We start from the raw sequence: 24,555 nt of genomic DNA, 5'->3' as shown, positions 1-24,555 counted from the left end.
AAAAAATATGCCAGTTACAAGGTTTGGGATTGAATTTTATGTACCTTTCCCAAAATGGGGAAAAGTTAATAAACTGTTTATAATTAATGGTCTGAAAGAGGAGAGTGGTAGGATGTATAGAGTGGTTCTAAAAAGAATCTGAACCAGTAACCAAACATTGAAAACAGTAACCAGAAAATATCAAATAGGGAAAATGGTAGCTGTCTACCATATATCAAGTTACTTTCAAAAGTCATGGATATTATAAAGGTTGACATCTATCTTGGAAAAAAATAAAGCAGGTAAACCAACCATCTAATAAATACAGTTATTATAAAAGGAGGCAATTTAGCTCTGCATTTTTTTTCTGACAGCCAGATTAAAAATAATGGGCCAGTACTTCTCATTCTCAAAGGCTATTTGGAGATCTGGAAAACTGGAAGCAACAAAACTGGATTTGTTTAGAAAAGATCCTAAGTGACCCTAGACAAAAGTATTGCTTACCTTTGAGAATGGAAATGAGTTACACCTCACTCTCTTAAAGCGTGAATAATATAAATGTAAAAAGGATATTGTTAGTTATACATGTCCTAAAACAGTAAGTTTCAGTTATTAGAGCAGTTTTTTAAACACAATTAGATTTTACATTTAGAGTATGTTCTTCCAGAGCTGCCTAGTGTCTGAGTTACCCTAGTTGGAAGAGGACCACTCGCCATTCTTTTACTTTTTTTGGCATTTTTCCTAAAATTTAGTTTAAAACTTTTCCTTCTCTTTCAGAGTCTCATAAAATTCTGCCCTGAGACTGTCAGATTAGAATATTTGTAGCTTTATTCAGAAAAGCTTAATGGTAATTGGGAGTGGTGCACTGGAACTAGTAAGCAAATAGAGTTGATCTTCTTTTGAACCAGGGGAGGGCCTCAGTTGAATTGTTCTGCTTGGTATTCCTGGAATGAGGAGTAATTTCATTCTGAGTTGATTATTGAAAAGATCTTTTAAGCTCAGATTTGAAATTTGAATTCCTGAGTCTTCCTTTTGAAGTTCAGCACCCAAAAGTGAGACCTAAAGAAACTTTATCTGACATTAGTAGTTTTATGTATGTATTCTGTGGTAAAAACTCAGGTTCTCTCACTAAATGTGGAGCTCTGTCGTATTGGAGCTTTGTCCCAAGTTCCCCTTCCATTATCCACTTGCTAAAGTCCTGGACTAAGAGAGCTCTTCTTCTCACATCATTGCCCCAGGGTGCCTCTTTGGAGAAATATTTTCCAGTAGATGAAACTACTTCTAGATTAACATCACATAATAATTACTTATTTGACATAGAGACATGAAAATACTGAGAGGAAGAGGAAATGGCAGGAATGATCCAGGGCCACCTAGGGAAATGAGCAGTCTGAGTGAAGATAGGTTCTGAGGATAATTCCAACCCTAGGAAATGGCCCTTTCTCTCCTAGTAGTTCCATGATGCTAGGAAGATACACATTTCTGAGACATTCTAAAAGTTTGATTTAAGCATAGATATTTCCTTTCACATCTGTTAATTATTCTTTGAGGGTTTTTTTTTTTTAAGCATATTTTGAAACTTGGAGAGAAAATATCTGGCCTTTGGCTTCTTCATGACCCAGCAGTAGAATGAATGGTCATAGGCCTGGGCTAGAAGACCCATGCTGCCACATGGTTTACTTCAGGAATGAACTTCTTCCATATATAAGACAGGAAACAGATAAAAACTATTTACCTCTAAGTGCCACATTATAGGATCTTACTAAATGTCTGTTGGATAGAAATTAAGTCATAAGTTGTTTTTTTGTTTTGTTTTTATTACCTATCTGCCTGTTTAGTTGGAGACTGCTGGTTTGAGTCCAGCTAGAATTTCTTTATCAATGTCCTGAAGACATACATTGAGCCAGAAATCATATTAGAAGATCATCTCTTCTAATAATTCACTGGACAGCTTACCCTGGGCAGGTCATTTAGTATCTCCAAGCCTGTTTCCTCAACAATTAGAAGACCAGCCTATATGTTCTTATGGGCCTCTCTTTAAGTCAGGTTCTAATCTGTGGTCCCTTGCACTTTGTTCCATACCACTCACTTCTGTGTGTTAGCATATCTCACTGGGGAAATTTGGAGAACAAGACATGGATTCACACTCAGGGATGAAAATTTACACAAAAGCTCAGGTGAACCACAGAACATTTATTTTTTAAGTTAGATTGTAATTGTAGAATACTGATGGAGTGAGGGAACAGGGACTGACTCTGACAGGGTAAATGTAAGACAGACTTGTACCTACTATGGAGACATTAGTCTGGCAGGCAGCCTCACTGTTTTCTGTTAATTAGGATATGCAACTGTTCAGAGTGGTTGTCTTAAGAGGTAGAACACTTTGATATGTACCTTTGTTGTTGTTTTTTTAATCAAAGACTATTAGTAACAGTAGGGAATTAGTTGTTTATTTCAGTTTTGCTCTAAAAAAAGATACTTCAGTTGATAATAAGATTTCATTTCCTTTGGTTGTCAGACAAGATTTTTTTTCAACCATTTCATTTTATAAATAATCTAAACAGGTGTGTCTGGTGTTCATTAGCTGCTCCTGCCATATCACTATGTTTTAATTACTTTGGAAATTTTTTTAATATTTACTTATAGCTTCCAGCATGTTTACTTTGTTTGTGGCTTACTTAATCAATAAAATTAATCATCATGAAGCACCTGCCCACAGATTAATTTGTTTCATTTTATGTTTTTCCTTGTATTAAAAATCCTGAATCTGTTCTCATTTTTCCCCTTTCACCTCCTCCCTCAACAGTAAAAAGAACATAAGAAAGCAGCGAATGAAAATCTTATTCAATGTTGTTCTTGAAGCTCGTGAGCCAGGTTCAGGCAGAAGACTTTGTGATCTGTTTATGGTTAAACCATCCAAAAAGGACTATCCTGATTATTATAAAATTATTTTGGAGCCAATGGACTTGAAAATAATTGAGCATAACATCCGCAATGACAAATACTCAGGAGAAGAGGGAATGATAGAAGATATGAAGTTGATGTTCCGGAATGCCAGGCACTATAACGAGGAAGGCTCCCAGGTAAGGACATAGGAATCCTGGAGTGGACATATTTTCTTCGGGGTGCTCATAGAATAATGGATTTTGAGAGATCAGGTTGACGCCTAAATTTTTCTCAATGACTAGCTTAATATAAAGTACTTTGTCTTTCCTTAATTGTTTAAAATGGAAGGCAGTACATTATAAAGGTTAAAGGTTCATACTCTGTAGTCTGACATCCTAGATTTGAGTCCTATTCTGCCATACAGAATAGGTTGCTGTGTAAGTAAGTTATCTTTTCTAAGCCCCATTTTTCTCATTTGTGAGTTGGGGATAATAATAGTATATGCATCAGGATTATTATAGGATTTAAATGAGGTAGTAAATACAGAGCATATAGCACGGTGCCTGCTGTTCGAAAAAGCACTGAAATGAAAGCCAATGACATTTAAGTATTTCATCATCACTATTATTACTATTGTCAATAATCATACCTTTTCAAGGATAGCTCATAAAATGTTATGATTATATAAGAATGAGAGTAGTCCCATAAATACACCTCTAAATAATTTATTTTGTTGTGAAATATTTTGAATTTCAGTTTTTTATCAGGGTAGCTAAGATACATTCTTCTTTCTTTGATTTTTTTTTCTATTTTAAGTCCTTGATCTACTTTATTTTTCTTCATGTATAGTTGACATATAACAGTGTATTAGTTTCAGTATGCAGCATAATGGTTTGATATTTATATATATTGTAAATGATCACCACAGTAAGTCTAGTTAACGTTGGTCATCATACATAATTACACATTCTTTTTCCTTATGATGAGGACTTTTAAGATCATTCTTTAAGCAGCATTCAAATATACAGTACAGCATTATTAACTGTAGTCGCTATGCTGTACACTACATCCCCAGGACTTATTTTTATACCTGGAAGTTAGTACTTTCTGACTCTCTTCACCCATTTTACCTGTTTCACCCATCCTGTGGCAACTACCCACCCCCAACTTTGGCAACTACCAGTCTGTTCTCTGTATCTATGAGTTTGTTTCCATTTTGTTTGTTCATTTATTTTGGTTTGTAGATTCCACAAATAAGTGAAATCATACAGTATTTGTCTTTCTCTGTCTGACTTATTTCACTTAGCGTAATTCCTTTAAGGTCTATCTATGCTATCACAAATGGTAAGAATAGTAGTGTGTGTGTGTGTGTGTGTGTGTGTGTGTGTGCGCGCGCGCGCGCGCGCGCTCCACATTTTCTTTTTTCATTTCTCCATTGATGAACACTTAGGTTGTTTTCACATCTTGGCTATTGTAAATAATGCTGAGATTAACATGGATGAGAGTGCAACATATTTTTGAGTTTCCTTTATCTACTTTAAATCTCCCAGAAATAAAATAACATTTTCAGATTATTTTTTCTTTCTTCTGCTATTACATTTGAATATAAAACAAAGTAGGATGCTTGTGAGCAAAAAAATGGTTCTCTATTTTAAGTGTTTACATTCTCCTCAGTACCATTGGTTAATGTGCTGCTTGTCTGTCACTGGTAGAGAAAAAAACCATTCTTATCAGGTAGTCAAAGAAAAGAGGTCGTATTTCCTCAGCCCCTGTGCCCTAACAGTAGACAGGGAGCACACAGCCTCTGTGGGGGGGAATAGGAATTCATTAGGTATGTAAACTTGTTCTTGACTACATCTATTACCCTTGAGTCATTCATTCTTTGAAAAGTTCTAAACAGGGATTAGTGCTTTTCACAGGTCAGATTCCAGACTATGAACTCAAGACTGATGCTGAATCCCATTTAACATGGGCGTTAAAAATAATGTTTGAGATAGTACTTTCCAGATATTTTTAATTTTCATTGAGCTAAGTCTGCTACTTTGAGGGTCCAGTGAAAGAGAGATTTATGAAGATAAAACACATGTAAATATGTTATAAAACTTGTGAAGGCACTTGCAACGATTCTATTATAGTAGTTCTGAAACTTTAGCATGCGTGTCTGCACATTAAAATGACCTAGAAAGCTTAAACAACAAACCAGTTGAGGCCCAGGCGCACCCCACAGAGATGAGATTTTGTTTTTCGGTATTGATCTCAAGCTTTATTTCTTTAGTTCCAAACTATTCTAACCTGATTTTTAAAACATTTTTATGGGTATGTATTATGTTTTAATAGAAAGTATTTTAGAAAATAACAATATATTTGTGAAATATAGGTGTACAATGATGCACACATCCTGGAGAAGTTACTCAAGGATAAAAGGAAGGAGCTGGGTCCACTGCCTGATGATGATGACATGGCTTCTCCCAAACTTAAGCTGAGTAAGGCAGCCTCACAGTTTGTTACTCCGTTTAGTCTATCAAGGATAGATTACTCATTTATTGAACTAATATTTAAATAATGGGTGAATATATTTGTTTTTGTTTTTGTTTTGTTTTTTGTATTTTTCTGAAGCTGGAAACGGGGAGAGACAGTCAGATAGACTCCCGCATGCGCCCGACCGGGATCCACCCGGCACGCCCACCAGGGGCGACGCTCTGCTGCGACCAGAGCCACTCTAGCACCTGGGGCAGAGGCCAAGGAGCCATCCCCAGCGCCCGGGCCAACTTTGCTCCAATGGAGCCTTGGCTGCGGGAGGGGAAGAGAGAGACAGAGAGAAAGGAGGGGGGGGGGTGGAGAAGCAAATGGGCGCTTCTCCTGTGTGCCCTGGCCGGGAATCAAACCCAGGTCCCCTGCACGCCAGGCCGACGCTCTACCGCTGAGCCAACCGGCCAGGGCTGGATGAATATATTTGAACTTGCATTCTAGTATAAAGTTTCTTCCCTCCTCTTAAGCATTCTCTTCTATATTATAAGTAAATAAACTGTGGAAAGCATGTGCAAATAGACTATAATATCAACAGTTTTTTTTTTACTTTCTTGAGTGTGTTGCACATTTTATAAATGTTAAATGTCAGATATTTTTTCTACATATGATGCCTGGAAGAGTGTAGTGGCAGATTTTAGGTTTTGTATGTTTATTTGCTGATTACTAGAATTAAAAATGAATCCCAACAGCTTCTCCTAGACCAGGGGTCCCCAAACTTTTTACATAGGGGGCCAGTTCACTGTCCCTCAGAACATCGGAGGGCCGGACTATAGAGAAAACTAGGAACAAATTCCTATGCATACTGCACATATCTTATTTTAAAGTAAAAATACAAAACAGGAACAAATACAATATTTAAAATAAAGAAAAAGTAAATTTAAATCAACAAACTGACCAGTATTTCTTTTTTTTTTTTTTTTCTTTTTGTATTTTTCCGAAGCTGGAAACGGGAAGAGACAGTCAGACAGACTCCCGCATGCGCCCGACCGGGATCCACCCGGCACGCCCACCAGGGGCGATGCTCTGCCCCTCCGGGGCGTCGCTCTGCCGCGACCAGAGCCACTCCAGCGCCTGGGGCAGAGGCCAAGGAGCCATCCCCAGCGCCCGGGCCATCTTTGCTCCAATGGAGCCTTGGCTGAGGGAGGGGAAGAGAGAGACAGAGAGGAAGGGGGGGTGGTGGAGAAGCAAATGGGCGCTTCTGATATGTGCCCTGGCCGGGAATCGAATCCCGGTCCCCCGCACGCCAGGCCGATGCTCTACCACTGAGCCAACCGGCCAGGGCCCTGACCAGTATTTCAATGGGAACTATGCTCCTCTCACTGACCACCAATGAAAGAGATGCCCCTTCCGGAAGTGCAGCAGGGGCTGGATAAATGGCCTCAGGGGGCCTCATGCAGCCCGCAGGCTGTAGTTTTGGGACCCCTGTCCTAGACAGAATTTGAGATGGTAGAGATACCCAGCTACTATACAATAAGTTAATTCAGCTTTCATGTGTAGTGTGTGGATGATGGTTTTATTAAAAACTGTGAGGGAAAAGAAGAGAGCAAAAATCATTAATCCCATTGAGCTAAATAAGAGGTTTCTGCCTTATTTAAAATGTATAATGAAGTAAATACCAACAAATGATATTGGTATAGTCAAATAAATTTTAAAGCCTGATCAAGTGGTCGCACAGTGGATAGAGTGTCAGACTGGGACGCAGAGGACCCAGGTTCGAAACCCCGAGGTTGCCAGCTTGAGCATGGGCTCACCAGCTTGAGTGCGGGGTCGCTGGCTTGAACATGGGATCATAAACATGACCCCATGGTTGTGGCTTGAGCCCAAAGGTCACTGGCTTGAACCCAAGGTCACTGGCTTGAGCAAGGGGTCACTCGCTCTGCTATAGCCCCCCAGTCAAGGCACATCTGAGAAAGCAATCAATGAACAACTAATGTGCCGCAACAAAGAATTGATGCTTCTCATCTCTCTCCTTTCCTGTCTGTCTCTATGTCTCTGTCACAAAAATATATATTTGTGTGTCTGTATATGTGTATGTGAATATATATATTTTAGAGCCATATTTGTTGAAAAGGAAAATAAACAGATTGTACTTTTTATATGAAATAACTGTAAACTGAATTTTATAATAGTTTTGGGTATGAGTACTAATTGATTTTTTTTTCTGGTTAAAGTACTTATTTATCTTTTCATGGAATTGTAAAAGCATATAGAGAGTTTGAAGAAATGAAAACCTTTTTACTACTTTTTTAGAGACAGCTTACCATTTACTGATTGATTGATTTTATTTTTTGAGAGAGAGACATACAGGAAGGGAGAGAGATGAGAATCATCAGCTCCTAGTTGTGTGCTTTTAATTGTTCATTGATTGCTTCTCATACATGCCTTGACCAGGGGGCTCCAGCCAAGCCAGTCGTTGACCCCTTGCTGAAGACAGCGACCTTTGAGCTCAAGCTAGTGATCCCCATGCTCAAGCTGGATGAGACTGTGCTCAAGCTGTATGAGCTCACCCTCAACCTAACAACCTCAGGGTTTCGTACCTGGGATAACAATGTCCAAGGTTGATGCTCTATCCACTGTGCCACCACTGGTCAGGCAGCAATGATGCCTTTTAAAACTGGAACTAATTCCATAAATTGAGTTGGAAACTAAAGATTGATTAATAAATAAATAATTTAACAATAACTATTTAAATATATATAAATATACATGTATTTTTTTTAAGTTTGGAAAAGGAGATTTTAATATGTAAAGTTAACTTTTATTTTTCAATTTTATGTTATGAAAAATTTCAAATATATACATATACAAATACAAAGAATTGTACAACGAATTGTACAATGAACCCCTGTGTGCTATTGTATACTTGTTCAGGATTATCAAGTTTGTGTCATGCTTCCTATGTCCCTTCTTTCTCCCTTTTTTTGGGGGTAGTTCTAACTTATTTTTAAGAAAATCTGATTATGTCATTTAATTTGTATATGTTTCAGTTTGCATCTGTAAAATATACAGATACAGTTAACCCTTGAACAATTTGGGGGTTAGAGACACATGCCTAAAATCCTCATACACATTAGTTGAGCCCTCATACACAGATTCCCAACCCAGGATGAAAAATACTGTTTTTAATTTGGGGCTGGTTGAATCCACAGGTTCGAAACATAGGGATACAGGAGACTACCTGTATGTTTATTGAAAAAACTTCATGTCTAAGTGGACCCTTGCAGTTCAAATTCTTGTTATTCAAGGGTTAGCTGTATTTTTTAAAATAACCATAAAGTCATTATCACACCTAAAAAAATTAGCAGTTTCTTAATTTCTGGGTCTCATCCAATAACCTGACAAATTTTACCGATTGTCTCATAAATGTAATTTTAAAGAAACAATTGGTTTAAGTCAGGACCTAATTTTTACATTATTACATTTTATTATTATGCCCCTTAACTTAAATCAAGCAGTCCCCCTCCTTTTTTATTCTTATGATATTGACTCTTTAGAAACCAGGTCATGGCTCTGGTCAGTTGGTTCAGTAGATAGAGCATCTGCCTGGCATGTGGACGTCTTGGGTTTGATCCCTGGTCAGGGCACACATGAGAAGCGACCATTTGTTTCTCTTCCCTTCCTTCTCCTCCTTCTCTCTCACTTTTCTTCTCACAGCCAGTGGCTCAGTTGGTCTGAGCATTGGCTCCAGGCGCTGAAGATAGCTTAGTGGTATCAAGCATTGGCCCCAGAGGGGGGTTCCCAGGTGGATCCTGGTCAGGATACATGCGAGAGTCTGTCTCTCTATTTCCCCTCCTTTCACTTAAAAAAAAACAAACAAAAAAAAAACCGAAACCAGGTCACTTTTTTGTATAGTCCCAAATTCTGAATTAGTTTACTTCCTTGTGATTTTAGTTAACTTTTTCTTTTATTACCCTTATTTCTTATAAATGAAAGTTAATTCTAAAGGCCTGACTAAGTTTTGTTTCCACTTGCCAAGGATGCTTTATAAAGGGTTTTCAATATTTGTGTTACATCACGGCTTAGGGTAATGTCTAGTTGGAGGTAGAATCCAAAGAAGGTTCACACATTACATTTGAATGATGCTTCTTTTATCCTGTGAATTTCTCTCAATCTCGCTATTTATTTTTTCCCTCAGTTTATTTGTTAAAGAATGTGAGTTTGTACAATAGTTTCCCACAGTCTAGGATTTCTTAATTGCATTCCTTTCCTGTATTTAATATGCTCTTTTGGCCTTTGTATTTCGTGTATAATTGGAGCCAGAAACTCGGTCAGATCTGGATTTGAACCTCATCCCCTCCCTTTGGCACAAAACCTAACTTCAAAGAGGATAGATATATAGTCTTCTATCAGGTGGCTTATAATATCTGGTTGTTTCTGTCCATTATGTTAATATCTATTGATGCTCAGCTATTAATTTATGAAAGAGATGTAAAAATAGTGATAATTCCATGTTAACATTTCTAACTCAGTTACTAGCTGAAATTCTTATATTGAGAAATTTTGCCTCATTCAATATTTAACTGGTGGTATAGTTTTTGGTCTTTTGGTCTATTTGTCTTGGTTTGTGAACGGATAAAAGCTAGATTTTTTTCCCCTCCTTTATTTACCAGTTTTAGAATACTATATTGATTTACTAGCATCCTCCAAATTTACCCAGTTGTTTTCTTTTTTTCATTTAATTAAAAATATTTTTTCCATTGATTTGAGAGAGATAGGAAGAGAGAGTGGAGAGGCGGGGGGAGAGAACCATCAACTCGTTCTACTTAGTTATTTCATTTAGTTAAGCACTCATTGCTTGCTTCTCACATATGTTCTGACCGGGGATGAAACCCCCCACCTCAGCACACTGGGATGACACTCTGTCCACTGAGCCACCGTACTAGGGCCTGTTACATTTTATATATCATTAAGAATTACTAGCCCTTAGGAAAATGGCGATGGAGTAGGTGAACGTTACAATTCCCATCTCCTGGAACCATTAGAAAAATGGCAGCAGAGTAGGTAAACGTTAGAACTCCCACCTCCCAGAACCAAAGTGGATTACAACTTAACTTAGGAACAATCATCTTGAAAAACCAACTTTGGACTAAAATAAGAGGAATCTATAACCAACCAACACCGAAGGAACCCACACTGAACTGGTAGGAAAGGCAGAGACACAGAAAGTGCTGCTTGGCTCCCAGGAGTAAACAGCAGCCTGGAGGGTCTTTCATGGTGGGGTGGGATTCCCGGAGAGTTGTGGGCCCTGACCACAGGACCGGAACCCCAGCCTGGAGTCCCAGAGACTAGAGGAGGCGTATGGACAATAGTTGGCTGAAAGAAGAGCCGGGTTACTATTTGTGAGAGGGAGACAGAACTCTCAGACCCAGGCTCCATCTTAAAGGAACCACGCAGAAAACCTCGTTCAGACCCACTTAACCTGGGGCTCTGGGAGCAAGGAGCACCGAGAGGACTGGAGTTGTGAGAGGAAAGTGTAGTCTCCAGGAAACAGGGAGAGACTGTGAAGGATAGCCACCCTGACCCCTGTACTGGGTCACTCCCCAAACCTAAAGTGCCCATTCTTCCTGGGAGAACCAAGCCAATAAAGGGAAGCAATTACACCACCCACCAGAGGCTCTCCTGCTCCAATCAGTGCAGAGAGACACTTAGAAGCAGAGGGTGAATCAGGGACACAGGATTTGAGTACTGAGGTCTGGGCTACACAGCTCCCCCAACCTGCTGAGTACCCTCTGAAGGGTGGGAGGGTCCAGCTGCAGCCATGGCACTTGGCCAGAGTGGCAGATGGGGATGGAGCCCAGTGAGGACTCCTAGGCGGAAGCAGGGGCCTGCCTGCGCGGAGCCGACTCCAGCGGGGTGAGGCATCCCACACGACTGTGGGGGGCAGAGCCAGGTAGCTCAGGAGGCAGAGGCGAAGGTCAGAGCCCCCAGAGGCTTACCACATGCCTGTGTGGGTGGGGCTTAAAGAGGCAGCATGGCACCCATGGGGCCAGGGCCCATCGAGTGGAGGAGTCCCTCGTGTGGGTGGAGCAGCCGGAACTGTGGCCCCAAGCCTGTGCTGGTACTTGAGTGCCTGAGGAGGTGGAGGCAGAGGGAGGCCAGGGGCAAAACCTCAGTTCAGGACTAGAGAGGCCACACACACTGGCCAAGAGTGGATAAAAGCCAGCCTAGGAGTGCAGCCTAGGAGTGCCTACAAAGGCATTAGGGCCCAGAAGAGGCAGACACAAATTCTGGATTGCCTATAGCTCCAAGAACGTTGCTAAGGACCAGTCAAAAGCAGTGACCCCCTCTTGTCTGATCTAGGTACCAGCCAGGGAGGTCCAGGGCTGGTACATCCAGTGGCCAGATATGAAGAGCATCAACTCAGGACCTAACAACCTTAGTTAAGGTGCTATCTTAAGGAAAGGCTCCTCACACCTGACCCAGCTAAGGCATAGAAAACGTCGTCACAGACAGCAAAAAGAGCAGTAGCAGCCCACAGCAGATTACAAACAGCTGAAGCCATCCCAAGAAGATTTAGAAATAACACAACTGAAAGCTGGAGGCAGAAAACACCAACCCTATACTCAGCTAGCTACACAAACAACACATCCAAAGGAGCAGTCTATACAGAGAGAAAATGGGAAGACAGAAGTGCAATTCAAATGATTCAACAAGAGAAACCCCCAGATAAAGAACTGAATGATATGGAAATAACTAAGATAACGGATGCAGAATTTAGAATAATGATTGTTAGATGCTCAAGGATCTTAGAGCAACAATAGATGGACAAAATGAGCACGTAAACAAAGAGATAGCTGGCATCAAAAAGGACATTGAAATCATAAAAAAGAATCAGATGGAAATGACAAACACAATATCAGAAATAAAGACTATACTAAAAGGATTTAAAAGCAGGGTGGATGAAGCAGAGGATCCAATCAGCAATTTAGAGGATAAAATAAGCAAAAGCACAGAAGCAGAATAGCAAAAAGAAAAGAGGATCAAACAATCTGAGAAAACTCTTAAGAGAGCTCTGTGACAACATGAAGAGAAACAACATCCACATAATGGAAGTTCCTGAAGAAGAGAAAGAACAAGGGATAGAGAACCTGATTGAAGAAATCATAGCTGAAAACTTCCCTAAATTGACAAAGGAAAAAGTCACACAAGTTCAAGAAGCACAGAGAATCCCATTAAAAAAGAAACCAAAGAGACCTATATACCAAGACACATCATAATTAAAATACCAAAGCTAAGAGATAAAGAAAGAAGACTAAAAGCTGCAAGAGAAAAGCAGTCAATCACCTACAAAGGAACCCCCATAAGGATGACATCCAAATTTTCTTTCTTTTTTTTTTTTTTTTTTTTTTTGTATTTTTCTGAAGCTAGAAACCGGGAGAGACAGTCAGACAGATTCCCGCATGCGCCCGACCGGGATCCACCCGGCACGCCCACCAGGGGGCGATGCTCTGCCCCTCCAGGGCGTTGCTCTGCCACGACCAGAGCCACTCTAGCATCTGGGGCAGCGGCCAAGGAGCCATCCCCAGCGCCCAGGCCATCTTTGCTCCAATGGAGCCTTGGCTGCGGGAGGGGAAGAGAGAGACAGAGAGGAAGGAGAGGGGGAGGGGTGGAGAAGCAAATGGGCGCTTCTTCTGTGTGCCCTGACCGGGAATCAAACCCGGGACTTCCACACGCCAGGCCGACGCTCTACCACTGAGCCAATCAGCCAGGGCGACATCCAAATTTTCAAGAGAAACACTTGAGGCCAGAAGGGAATGGCAAGAAATATTCAAAGTAATGCAAAACAAGAGCCTACAACCAAGACTTCTTTATCGAGCAAGACTATCGTTTAAAATAGAGAAATAAAAAGCTTCCCAGACAAAAAAAAGAACTCAAGGAATTCATTACAACCAAACCAATGCTCCAAGAAATCTTAAGGGGCCTGTTGTAAACAGAACAAAGAGTGGGGATCTAGTAAAAGAGGAATGTAGAATTAAAGAATAAAAGGGCAATAAACAACTATATATCAATGAAAATCTTAAATGTAAATGGATTAAATGCTCCAATCAAAAGACATAGGGTAGCTGCATGGATAAGAAAACAGGATCCGTACATATGCTGTCTACAAGAGATGCACCTCAGAACAAAAAATACAGATAGACTGAGAGTGAAGGGATGGAAAAAAATATTTCATGCAAATGGAAATGAAAAAAAAAGGCTGGGGTAGCAATACTTATATCTGACAAAATAGACTTTAAAACAAAGGCTATAGTAAGGAATAAAGAAGGTCACTACATAATGATAAAGGGAGCAATCCAACAGGAAGATATAACCATTATAAATATCTACGCACCTAATATAGGAGCACCTAAATATATAAATCAGATTTTAATGAACATAAAGGGCAAATTCAACAGCAATACTATAAGCAATACTATAATAGTAGGGGATTTCAATACCCCACTAACATCACTGGATAGATCCTCAAGAAAGAAAATTAACATAGAAACAACAGACTTAAAGGACACACTAGATAAACTGGATTTAATAGATATCTTCACAACCTTTCACCCTAAAGCAGCAGAATATACATTCTTTTCCAGTGCTCATGGTACATTCTCTAGGATAGATCACATGCTAGGACACAAAACAAGTCTCAACAAATTTAAGAAGATTGAAATCATATCAAGCATCTTCTTGTATCACAATGGCATGAAACTAGAAGTCAACTACAATAGAAAAACTGAAAAACACTCAAACACGTGGACACTACATAACATGTTATTAAATAACTAATGGGTTAACAATGAGATCAAGGAAGAAATAAAAAATTTCCTTGAAACAAATGAAAACGAACATACAACAACTCAAAATTTATGGGACACAGCAAAAGCAGTCTTAAAAAGGAAGTTTATAGCTCTCCAGGCATTCTTTAAGAAGCTAGAAAAAGCTCAAATAAACAATTTAACCCTGCAACTAAAAGAACTACAAAAATAACAGCAAGTAAAACCCACAGGAAGTATAAGGAAGGAAATAATAAAGATCAGAGCAAAAATAAATGAAATAGAGGCTAAAAAACAATACAGAGCATCAATGAAACCAACAGCTCGTTCTTTTGAAAGGGTAAATAAAATCGATGAACCTTTAACCAGACTCACCAAGAAAAAAAGGGAGAGGACTCAAATAAATAAAATTAGAAATGAGAGAGGAGAAGTAACAGCTGACACAGCAGAAGTACAAAGGATTGTAAGAAAATGCCATGAAGAACTATATGCCATAAAATTAGACGACCTAGGCAATATGGACAAATTCCTCGAAACATAATTTTTCAAAAATCAATATAGAAGTATCAAAAACCTAAACAGACTAATTTCATCAAATGAGATTGAAACAGTTATCAAAAAACTCCCAACAAACAAAAGCCCTGGACCTGACCAGGCAGTGGCGCAGTGAATAGAGCGTCGGACTGGGATGCAGAGGACCCAGGTTCGAGACCCAAGATCCCACCTTGAGTGCGGGCTCATCTGGTTTGAGCAAAAGCCCTCCAGCTTGAACCCAAGGTCACTGCCTCTAGCAAGGGGTTACTCGGTCTGCTGAAGGCCCACGGTCAAGGCACATATGAGAAAGCAATCAATCAACAACTAAGGTGTTGCAACGCGCAATGAAAAACTAATGATTGATGCTTCTCATCTCTCTCTGTCCCTGTCTATCCCTCTCTCTGACTCACTCTCTGTTTCTGTGTAAAAAAAAAAAAAAAGCCCTGGGTCAGATGGCTTCACAGGCGAACTTTTACAGAATATTCAAAGAAGAACTAACTCCTAACCTTCTCAAGCTATTTCAAAAAATTCAAGAGGAGGGAAGACTTCCAAACTCCTTTTATGAGGCAAGCATAATACACTACAAAGAAAGAAAACTATAGACCAATATCCCTGATGAACTTAGATGCTAAAATTCTCAACAAAATATTAGCAAACCAGATCCAACAATACATGAAAAAGATCATACATCATGATAAGTGGGATTTATTCCAGGGAGACAAGGCTGGTACAGTATTCGCAAATTAATCAGTGTGATTCAACACATAACCAAAAGAAAGGATAAAAATCACATGATAGTGTCAATAGATGCAGAAAAAGTATTTGATAAAATCCAACATCCATTTTAGATCAAAACTCTCAGCAAAGTGGGTATAAAGGGCCATAATAAAGGCCATCTATGACAAACCCATAGCCAAGATCATAATCAATGGGCAAAAATGAAAAGAAATCCTCTTAAGAACAGAAACAAGGCAGGGGTGCCCCCTTTAACCACTCTTATTCAACATAGTCCTGAAGTCCTAGCCACAGCAATCAGACAGGAAGAAGGGATAAAAGGCATCCAAATTGGAAAAGAAGTAAAACTATCATTATTTGCTGGTGATATGATACTATACATAGAAAACCCTGAAGTCTCAGTAAAAAAACCACTGGTCCTGATAAATGAATTCAACTAGGTGGCAGGTTATAAAATCAATATTCAGAAATCAGAGGCATTTTTATACACCAGCAATGAACTGTCCAAAAGAGAAATTAAGAAAACAATCCCCTTCACTATTGCAACCAAAAACAAAATACAAACAAGTGGAAGCATATACCATGTTCATGGATAGGAAGAATAAATAAAATAAATAAAATGTCTATATTACCCAAAGCAATTTATAAATTCAGTGCAATTCCCATTAAAATACCAATGACATACTTCAAAGGTATAGAACAAATATTCCAAAAATTTATATAGAACTAAAAAAGAATACGAATAGCCTCAGCAATCTTGAAAAAGAAGAATAAAGTGGGTGGTATCAGACTTCCTGATATCAAGTTATACTACAAGGCCATTGTACTCAAAATAGCATGGTACTGGCATAAGAACAGGTATATAGATCAATGGAACAGAACAGAGAACCCAGAAATAAACCCACAGCTTTATGGACAATTAATATTTTACAAAAGATACAAGAGCATACAATGGAGTAAAAACAGCCTCTTTAACGAATGGTATTGGGAAAATTGGACAGCTACCTGCAAAAGAAATGAAACTAGACCACCAACTTACACCATTCACAAAAATAAACTGAAAATGGACAAAAGACTTTGTGAAACCATAAGCGTGATAAGAAGAAAACATAGGCAGTAAGCTCTCTGACATCTCTCGCAGCAATATATAAATATTTGCTGATTTATCTCCACACGCAAGTAAAATAAAGGACAGGATGAACAAATGGGACTATATGAAACTAAAAAGCTTTTGCACAGTTAAAGACAATATGAACAAAAAAAAGACAAACCACACAATGGGAGAACATATTCAACAATAGGTCTGATAGGGTTAATAACCAAAATTTATAAAGAACTTGTAAAACTTCAACACCAGGAAGATAAACAATCCAATCAAAAAATAGGCAGAAGAGCCTGACTAGGTGGTGGTGCAGTGGATAGAGCATTGGACTGGGATGCCGAGGACCCAGGTTCGAGACCCCAAGGTCGCCGGCTTGAGCGCGGGCTCATCTGGTTTGAGCAAAATAAAGATGCTCACCAGCTTAGACCCAAGGTCGCTGGCTCAAGCAAGGGATTACTCGGTCTGCTGAAGGCCTGCAGTAAAGGCACATATGGGAGGGCAATCAATGAACAACTAAGGTGCTGCAACAAAATTGATGCTTCTCATCTCTCTTCATTCCTGTCTGTCTGTCCTTATCTATCCCTCTCTCTCTCTGTCCCTGTAAAAAAAAAAAAAAAAGTGGGCAAAAGAAATGAATAGACAGTTCTCCAAAGAGGACATACAGATGGCCAATAGGCAGATGAAAAAATGTTCACCATCACTAATTATTAGAGAAATGCAAATGAAAACCACAATGAGATATCACCTCACACCAGTCAGAATGGCTCTTATTAATAAAACAACACATAATAAGTACTGGCCAGGATGTAGAGAAAGGAAACCCTCCTGTACTGCTGGTGGGAATGCAGACTAGTGCAGCCACTGTGGAAAATAGTATAGAGAGTCTTCAAAAAATTAAAAGTGGAACTGCCTTTTAGGAATTTATCCTAAGAACACCAAATCACTGATTTAGAAGAAATGCACCCCCATGTTTATGGCAGCATTGTTCATAATACCGAAGATCTGGAAACAGCCCAAGTGTCTTTCAGTGAATGAGTGGATTAAAAAGCAGTGGTACAGGCCTGACCATGCGGTGGCGCAGTGGATAGAGCGTCTGACTGGAATGCAGAGGAACCAGGTTCGAGACCCCGAGGTTGCTAGCTTGAGCGCGGGCTCATCTGGTTTGAGCAAAAGCTCAACAGCTTGGACTCAAGGTCGCTGGCTCGAGCAAGGGGTTACTTGGTCTGCTGAAGGCCCATGGTCAAGGCACATATGAGAAAGCAATCAATGAACAACTAAGGTGTCACAACGAAAAACTGATGATTGATGCTTCTCATCTCTCTCCCTCCTGTCTGTCTGTTCCTATCTATATCCCTCTCTGACTCTTTCTCTGTCCCTGTAAAAATAAAAAAAGCAGTGGTACATATACACAATGGAATACTATGGGGCCCTGAAAAAGAAGGAAATCTTACCTTTTGTGACAACATGGATGGAGCTGGGAACTATTATGTTAAGTGAAATAAGCCAGGCAGAGAAAGGAAAATATATGAGCTCACTCATTTGTGGAATCTAGTGAACAGTGTGAACTGAGGAACAGAATAGAGGCAGAGGCAGGATGAAAGGGACCAGAGGGAAAGGGCATGAGAGGATGGGATCAAAAATGGAAAGAGATTGGTGAAATTATATATACATAAGACATCATTATAGAGAGCAGAAAAGCAAATTCTGGAGGGAAGGGGGGAGGCTTTGGGGGGATGTTGAGGGGAAACACAGTGGGGGGGATGTATTCAGTGGAACACTTGAATCTATGTAAACAAAATAAATTTAAATCTATTAAATAAAAAAAAGAATTACTAGCCCTGGCTGATTTGCTCAGTGAATAGAGCATCGGCCCAGTGTGCAGAAGTACCAGGTTTGATCCCAGGTCAGGGGCACATATGAGAAACGACCATCTGCTTCTCTTTCCCTCCCTCTCCCCTTTCTTTCTCTCTTCCACTCTGAAGCCAGTGGCTCAATTGGGTCAAGCATCTGCCGCAGGTGTTAAGGATAGCGCGGTTGATTTCAACATCTGCCCCTGATGGGGGTTGTCAAGTGGATCCCAGTCAGGGGCGATTGTGGGAGTCTGTCTCTCTAGTTCCCTCCTCTCACTTAAAAAGAAATAAAAGGCCTGACCAGGCGGTGGCGCAGTGGATGGAGCGTCAGACTGGGATGCGGAGGGCCCAGGTTCAAAACCCCGAGGTCACCAGCTTGAGCATAGGCTCATCTAATTTAAGCAAAGCTCACCAGCTTGGACCCAAGGTCGCTGGCTTGAGCAAGGGGTTACTCAGTCTGCTGTAGCCCCACGGTCAAGGCACATATGAGAAAGCAATCAATGAACAACTAAAGTGTCACAACAGAGAACTGATGATTGATGCTTCTCATCTCTCAATTCCTGCCTGTCTGTCCCTATCTGTCCGTCTCTCTGACTCTCTCTCTGTCTGTAAAAAAAATAAAGAAAAAGAAAAAAAGAATTACTAGAGTTAAACATATTACTGAGGGGATCCCCCGCATTTTTTACTTTTTTTGAGAGAGATAAGGGGAAGAGGGGAAGAGAGAAAAGCATCAATTCATTTCACAATAGTTGTTCACTGATTGATTGCTTCTCATATGTACCCTAACCCCAGTCAGCAACCCCAGGATCGAACCAGTGACCTCAGCGCTCTGGGATGACATTCTATCCATTGTGCCACCAGCCAGGGCACATATTACTGAGTTTTAACCCATCTTAGTTATTGTTCTTTTAATGCTTATGTTGTTGCAGACTGGCTGTTGTATTCTTCTGACATGACCATGGTAAGAAGTCATTGATAGATTAAAAAAAATTTTTTTTTACTATCTAGTGTTTAAGATATTCCAGGCTCATCTTGTGCAGACTAGGATTCGTTCATGTGCCAAGGAGCTACTGACATTAGAATTTGTTTTTGTGTTTATTTTTGACAGAGACAGAGTCAGAGAGAGGGACAGATAGGGACAGACAGACAGACAGGAAGGGAGAGATAAGAAGCATCAATTCTTTGTTGCAGCTCCTTAGTTGTTCAGTGATTGCTTTCTCATATGTGCCTTGATGGTGGGGCGGGGCTACAGCTCAAGCTAGTGACCATGGACTCAAGCCAGCGACCATGTGGTCATGTCTATGATCTCATGCTCCAGCCAGCAACCCCTCACTCAAGCTGATGAGCCTCCCTCCGCTCAAGCTGGCAACCTTGGGATTTCGAACCTGGGTTCTCCGCGTCCTAGTCAGACACTATCTACTACGCCACCACCTGGTCAGACTAACATTAGTATTTGAAATCAGTATTTCACACCTACAGACTATATAGTCAAAACTGTATATAGATATACTGCTACTAGGTTGGACATTGTTTCTAGGATTTTCCATGAACAGACCTAGTAAACTGTGTGTTGTGTATGTGTGTTTTATATATTTAAAGATTAAATACGTTATAAGATTATACTAATACTCTCAGTTGAGATCTAAGGCTACAACATTTTAATTCAATGTCTTCTATTTTAACTTTTGTATCTCTTTTTTCACTCATAATGAAGCTCTCAGTTCTCAAAGATAACACAGGTGATTGAATTAGAATGTCACAGAACTATTCATTTGATTTATTCTACCTTATTCACAGCTATCTCAACCTAGCAGTACTTACTCTCCGACCAAAAAATGATTACTGAAAACAGTTTAAATTTTTTCCACTTATTTGTTTGTCAATAGGATATACTTGACTAGAGATATGCTCTTTACCGTGTTTTACAAATCACTTGGAATAGTCTGTTTCTACCAACTACATATATTTATTTCATTTTATCCATTTAACATTAAATCTCTTTATTTAGGTAGGAAGAGTGGCATTTCTCCAAAAAAATCAAAATACATGACTCCAATGCAACAGAAACTAAATGAAGTTTATGAAGCTGTAAAGAACTATACTGATAAGAGGGGTCGACGCCTCAGTGCCATATTTCTGAGACTTCCCTCCAGATCTGAGCTGCCTGACTACTATCTGACCATTAAAAAGCCCATGGACATGGAAAAAATTAGAAGTCATATGATGGCCAACAAATACCAAGATATAGACTCCATGGTTGAGGACTTCGTCATGATGTTTAACAATGCCTGTACATACAATGAGCCTGAGTCTTTGATCTACAAAGATGCCCTTGTTCTGCACAAAGTCCTGCTTGAAACTCGGAGAGACTTAGAGGGAGATGAGGACTCTCATGTTCCAAATGTGACCTTACTGATTCAAGAGCTAATCCACAATCTTTTTGTGTCAGTCATGAGTCATCAGGATGATGAGGGAAGATGCTACAGTGATTCTTTAGCAGAAATTCCTGCTGTGGATCCTAGCTTTCCAAACAAACCTCCTCTTACTTTTGACATAATTAGGAAGAATGTTGAAAATAATCGCTACCGGCGGCTCGATTTATTTCAAGAGCATATGTTTGAAGTATTAGAAAGGGCAAGAAGAATGAATCGGTATGTTTTCAAAGCCATTTATTTTTATATAAACTGATACTTAATGTAAAAACACAAGAAAGAATTCTGCTTTGCTGTACTATTCCAGCTTAGGTACATGATTACAGTTGGTGATGTGCTATTTTGAATTCTAATTAGTCAAGTTTCTAGAGAGAAAGCCATCTAGATTAGGACTAATAAGATGGAGTAAGATAAAATTGAATATCTCTTAAAAAGCATAACCTTTTAAAATACAGTCTTTCACAAAATATTTTTCTAAGGGTAAACTTACAGTTAGAAATAGTAACGTGGCTCTGGCCAGTTGGCTCAGTGGTAGAGTCTTGGGTTCGATTTCCGGTCAGAGCACACAGGAGAAGAGATCATCTGCTTCTCCACCTCCCCCTCTTCCTCTTCCTCTTCTTCTTCCCTCCCACAGCCATGGCTTGAGTAGTTTGAGCAAGTTGGCCACTGGTGCTGAAGATGGTTCCATGGCCTTGCCTTGGGCACTGAAATGGCTCAATTGCCGAGCAATGGAGCAGAGGCACAAGATGGGCAGCGCATTGCCCTGTAGGGGTTTGCCGGGTAGATCCGAGTTGGGGCGCATGCGTGAGTCTGTCTCTGCCTCCCTGCCTCTTACTTAATGAGAGAAAAGAAGAAATTGTAACATGATTTTCTTTTAAAGTTTGAGTTCAATTCAAACATGCTTTAAATAAATTTAAAAACAATTCTAAGGTGCCTGGCCTGTGGTGGCACAGTGAATAAAACCTCAACCTGGATGCTGATGTTGCTGGTTCAAAACCCTGGGCTTGACCAGTCAAGGCACATACAATAAGCAATCAATCAATTAACAGCTAGAGTGAAGCAATTATGAGTTGATATTTATTGTTCCACACCCCTCTCTCTCTCCTCTCTCTAAAAATCAGTAAATAAAGTCTTTTTTTAAAAAGAAATAAAATGGTTCTAAGGTATTGATCTGAGATTAAACTGATTTAAATTTGGTCACCATTTCAAGTACCAAAGAGGACTTTTTTTTTTTAAGTGAGAGGAAGGGCAGAGAGAAACATCTGTTTGTTGTTCCACTTATTTACACATTCATTGGTTGATTCCTGTCTATGCCCTGACTGCGGGCCAAACCCAAAACCTTGGAGCATTAGGATGACACTCTAACCAACTTAGCTACCCAGCCAGTGCTAAAAAGGCATTTGTTTTTGTTTGTATTTTGTTTTATATTGATTTTTTTTTAAGTGAGATGAAGGGAGATAGACTCCTGCATGTGCCCTGACTGGGATCCACCTGGCAAATAGGGGAAGAGGGAGAGAAGGGGGAGAGGGAGGAGAAGAGAAGCAGATGGTCGTTTCTCATATGTGCCCTGACCAGGGATGTCTGCACACTGGGCTAACGCTCTATCCACTGAGCAAACTGGCCAGGACCTAAGGGCTTATTTAAAATCTCAGATGTCTTACTTTAAGTACCTTCTGCAGACATTATTGTTCTAAAAGAAGCAACTAAATTTAAATTTTCATAAAGCTTAAATTTTTCTTTTAATTTGTTTATTGATTTTAGAGAGAGAGGAAGGGGGGAAAGAGACAGAGACATTGATCTGTTTTTGTATGTGCCCTGACTGGGTATCGAACTGGCAGCCTTTGCGCATCCGGGCAGTACTCTAACCAACCAAGCTATCCGGCAAGGGCCAACCTTAAATTTTTTTTAAATTTTGATTTATCAGCCTGACCAGGCAATGCCCAGTGGATAGAGCATCAGACTGGAACACAGAGGACCCAAGTTCAAAACCCTGAGGTCGCTGACTTGAGTGTGGGCTTATCTAGCTTGAGTGCAGGCTCACTGGCTTGAGCGCAGGGTTGCTGGCTTGAGCATGGAATCATAGACACGACCCTATGGTCGCTAGCTTGAAGCCCAAGGTTGCTGGCTTGAGCAAGGGGTTACTTGCTGTGCTGTAGCCCCCTGGTCAAGGCACACATGAGTGGGCAATCAGTGAACAACTAAGGCGCCACACGAAGAATTGATGCTTCTCATCTGTCTCCCTTCCTATCTGTCCCTATTTGTCTCTCTCTCTCTGTCTCTGTCACCAAAAAATTATTTATTTATTTATTATATATCCTTGCCACACCACAATAGTATACCTGACTGTTAAAACCATTTCAGTTCAGCAATTGCAGTGTATCTTCTTTGTACTCTTAGAGTCAGTTGGGGGAATATAAAAAGTTAAAGATACAGACTCTATCATATTGGAGCTTACAGTCTATCATGCTGAGAGCTAGACCTTTAGGCAGTTGGCATGGGGTAATGCTATCTAGGGAATCTGTGAAGCCTGCATTAGTTCTAGATCTTGAAAGAAAAATTAATAGGAATATTTTCTGTCCTTATTAAACACCTGGTCTTTGTAAATCGCCATGCTAAGCACTTTAGGTAGATAATCTGTAACCCTTGTAATAGCCATTCTAGGAAGGTGATAATCTTCCCAGTTTGTATGTGAAAAAGTCAGAGACAGAAGTTGCTCAAAATCACACAACTGCTAAGTGTGGTGGCTTATTTTGTATCCCACTGTAGAGGGCTAGGGCTGAGACAGTTACCAACACACCAGTCATGGAGCACAACCATGGATGATAAGGCTTGAGCTTTGTGCTCTAAGAGCTTGAAGTCTGACAATTGGGATAGGACCTATGCTTAGGGAAAAATAATTCCAGACATGAGATAACATATAACAACTTGATATTCAGTAAAGATGGTGGAGTAAGGAACTCTGCTCTAGAGTTCGGAAAAAACTTGAGGCTTGAGGGAAAATGGAAGAATGGATGAGATTCACATAAATAGTATCAGTAAAGGCATACGGTTAGGAAATGAAGAGAATACGCTGTGGTGGTCAAGGGGCAAGTGTAGTTGGGGTCAGATTGGAGAGGCCGGTGAGTGACACATTTAGGAAATGGGTTCTTATTCAACAGTAGGAATAGAAATAAAGAGAAAGATGGGGGGGTGGGAGTGTATCTTGCAGTCAGAATCTGCATTCATTTATTTTTCTCCTTTATTCAACAAATGTTTATTGAGTGGCTACCAGTTACGAGCATTATCTGGATGCATAGGATACCCCAGTGGATAAAACAGACAAACCCTGCTTTCATGGAGCTTAGACTTCTGACTTTTGTTCTTGTTCTCAGTTCACTTAAATAGTCTTTTAAGTCTAAAGTCACCCCAGCCATCCCCATTATGTCCTGGTGTTAGTTTTGTGAGTATTCCAAAGTACATCTGTATCTTAAATAATTAACTTTATTATCTTATATAGGTAACATGATTATTTTAAGAATTAACCAGATTTGTATCCCTAGGAAATGAGCTTTTTTTATTTTTCTGTTGTTGACATGTCTGGTGTTTGCCTTTGAGGCCTGGAAGTTAGAGTCCAAGGCTTACTTATGAGATAGTGATCAGTTTTACTCTCAAACCCAAAGCTTTGTTGCAAGACATAAGGGAGGCCATTCTTATCTTTGTGAATGAATATTATACACAATACTTAAGAATAACCCATGGTGCCTGAC

General features: G+C 39.9%; 1 protein-coding gene across 30 annotated transcripts in view; it reads left to right on the top strand.

Moving 5' to 3' along the window:
- Positions 1 to 24,555, top strand: part of PBRM1 (polybromo 1) — a 155,405-nt gene that overhangs the window by 60,616 nt on the left and 70,234 nt on the right. For all 30 annotated transcript variants that reach the window (XM_066350658.1, XM_066350677.1, XM_066350670.1 and 27 more), the window contains 3 exons: positions 2,786 to 3,062; positions 5,243 to 5,348; positions 20,386 to 21,028. In XM_066350658.1, the coding sequence (XP_066206755.1) occupies positions 2,786 to 3,062; positions 5,243 to 5,348; positions 20,386 to 21,028 (1,026 nt within the window). The remainder of the gene's footprint in view (positions 1 to 2,785; positions 3,063 to 5,242; positions 5,349 to 20,385; positions 21,029 to 24,555) is intronic.

Source organism: Saccopteryx leptura, chromosome 10 (assembly GCF_036850995.1).
Source record: "Saccopteryx leptura isolate mSacLep1 chromosome 10, mSacLep1_pri_phased_curated, whole genome shotgun sequence".
Lineage (NCBI taxonomy): Eukaryota > Metazoa > Chordata > Mammalia > Chiroptera > Emballonuridae > Saccopteryx > Saccopteryx leptura.
The sequence above is the reverse complement of the archived record's forward strand: the minus strand, read 5'-3'. Positions and strand labels throughout refer to the sequence as shown.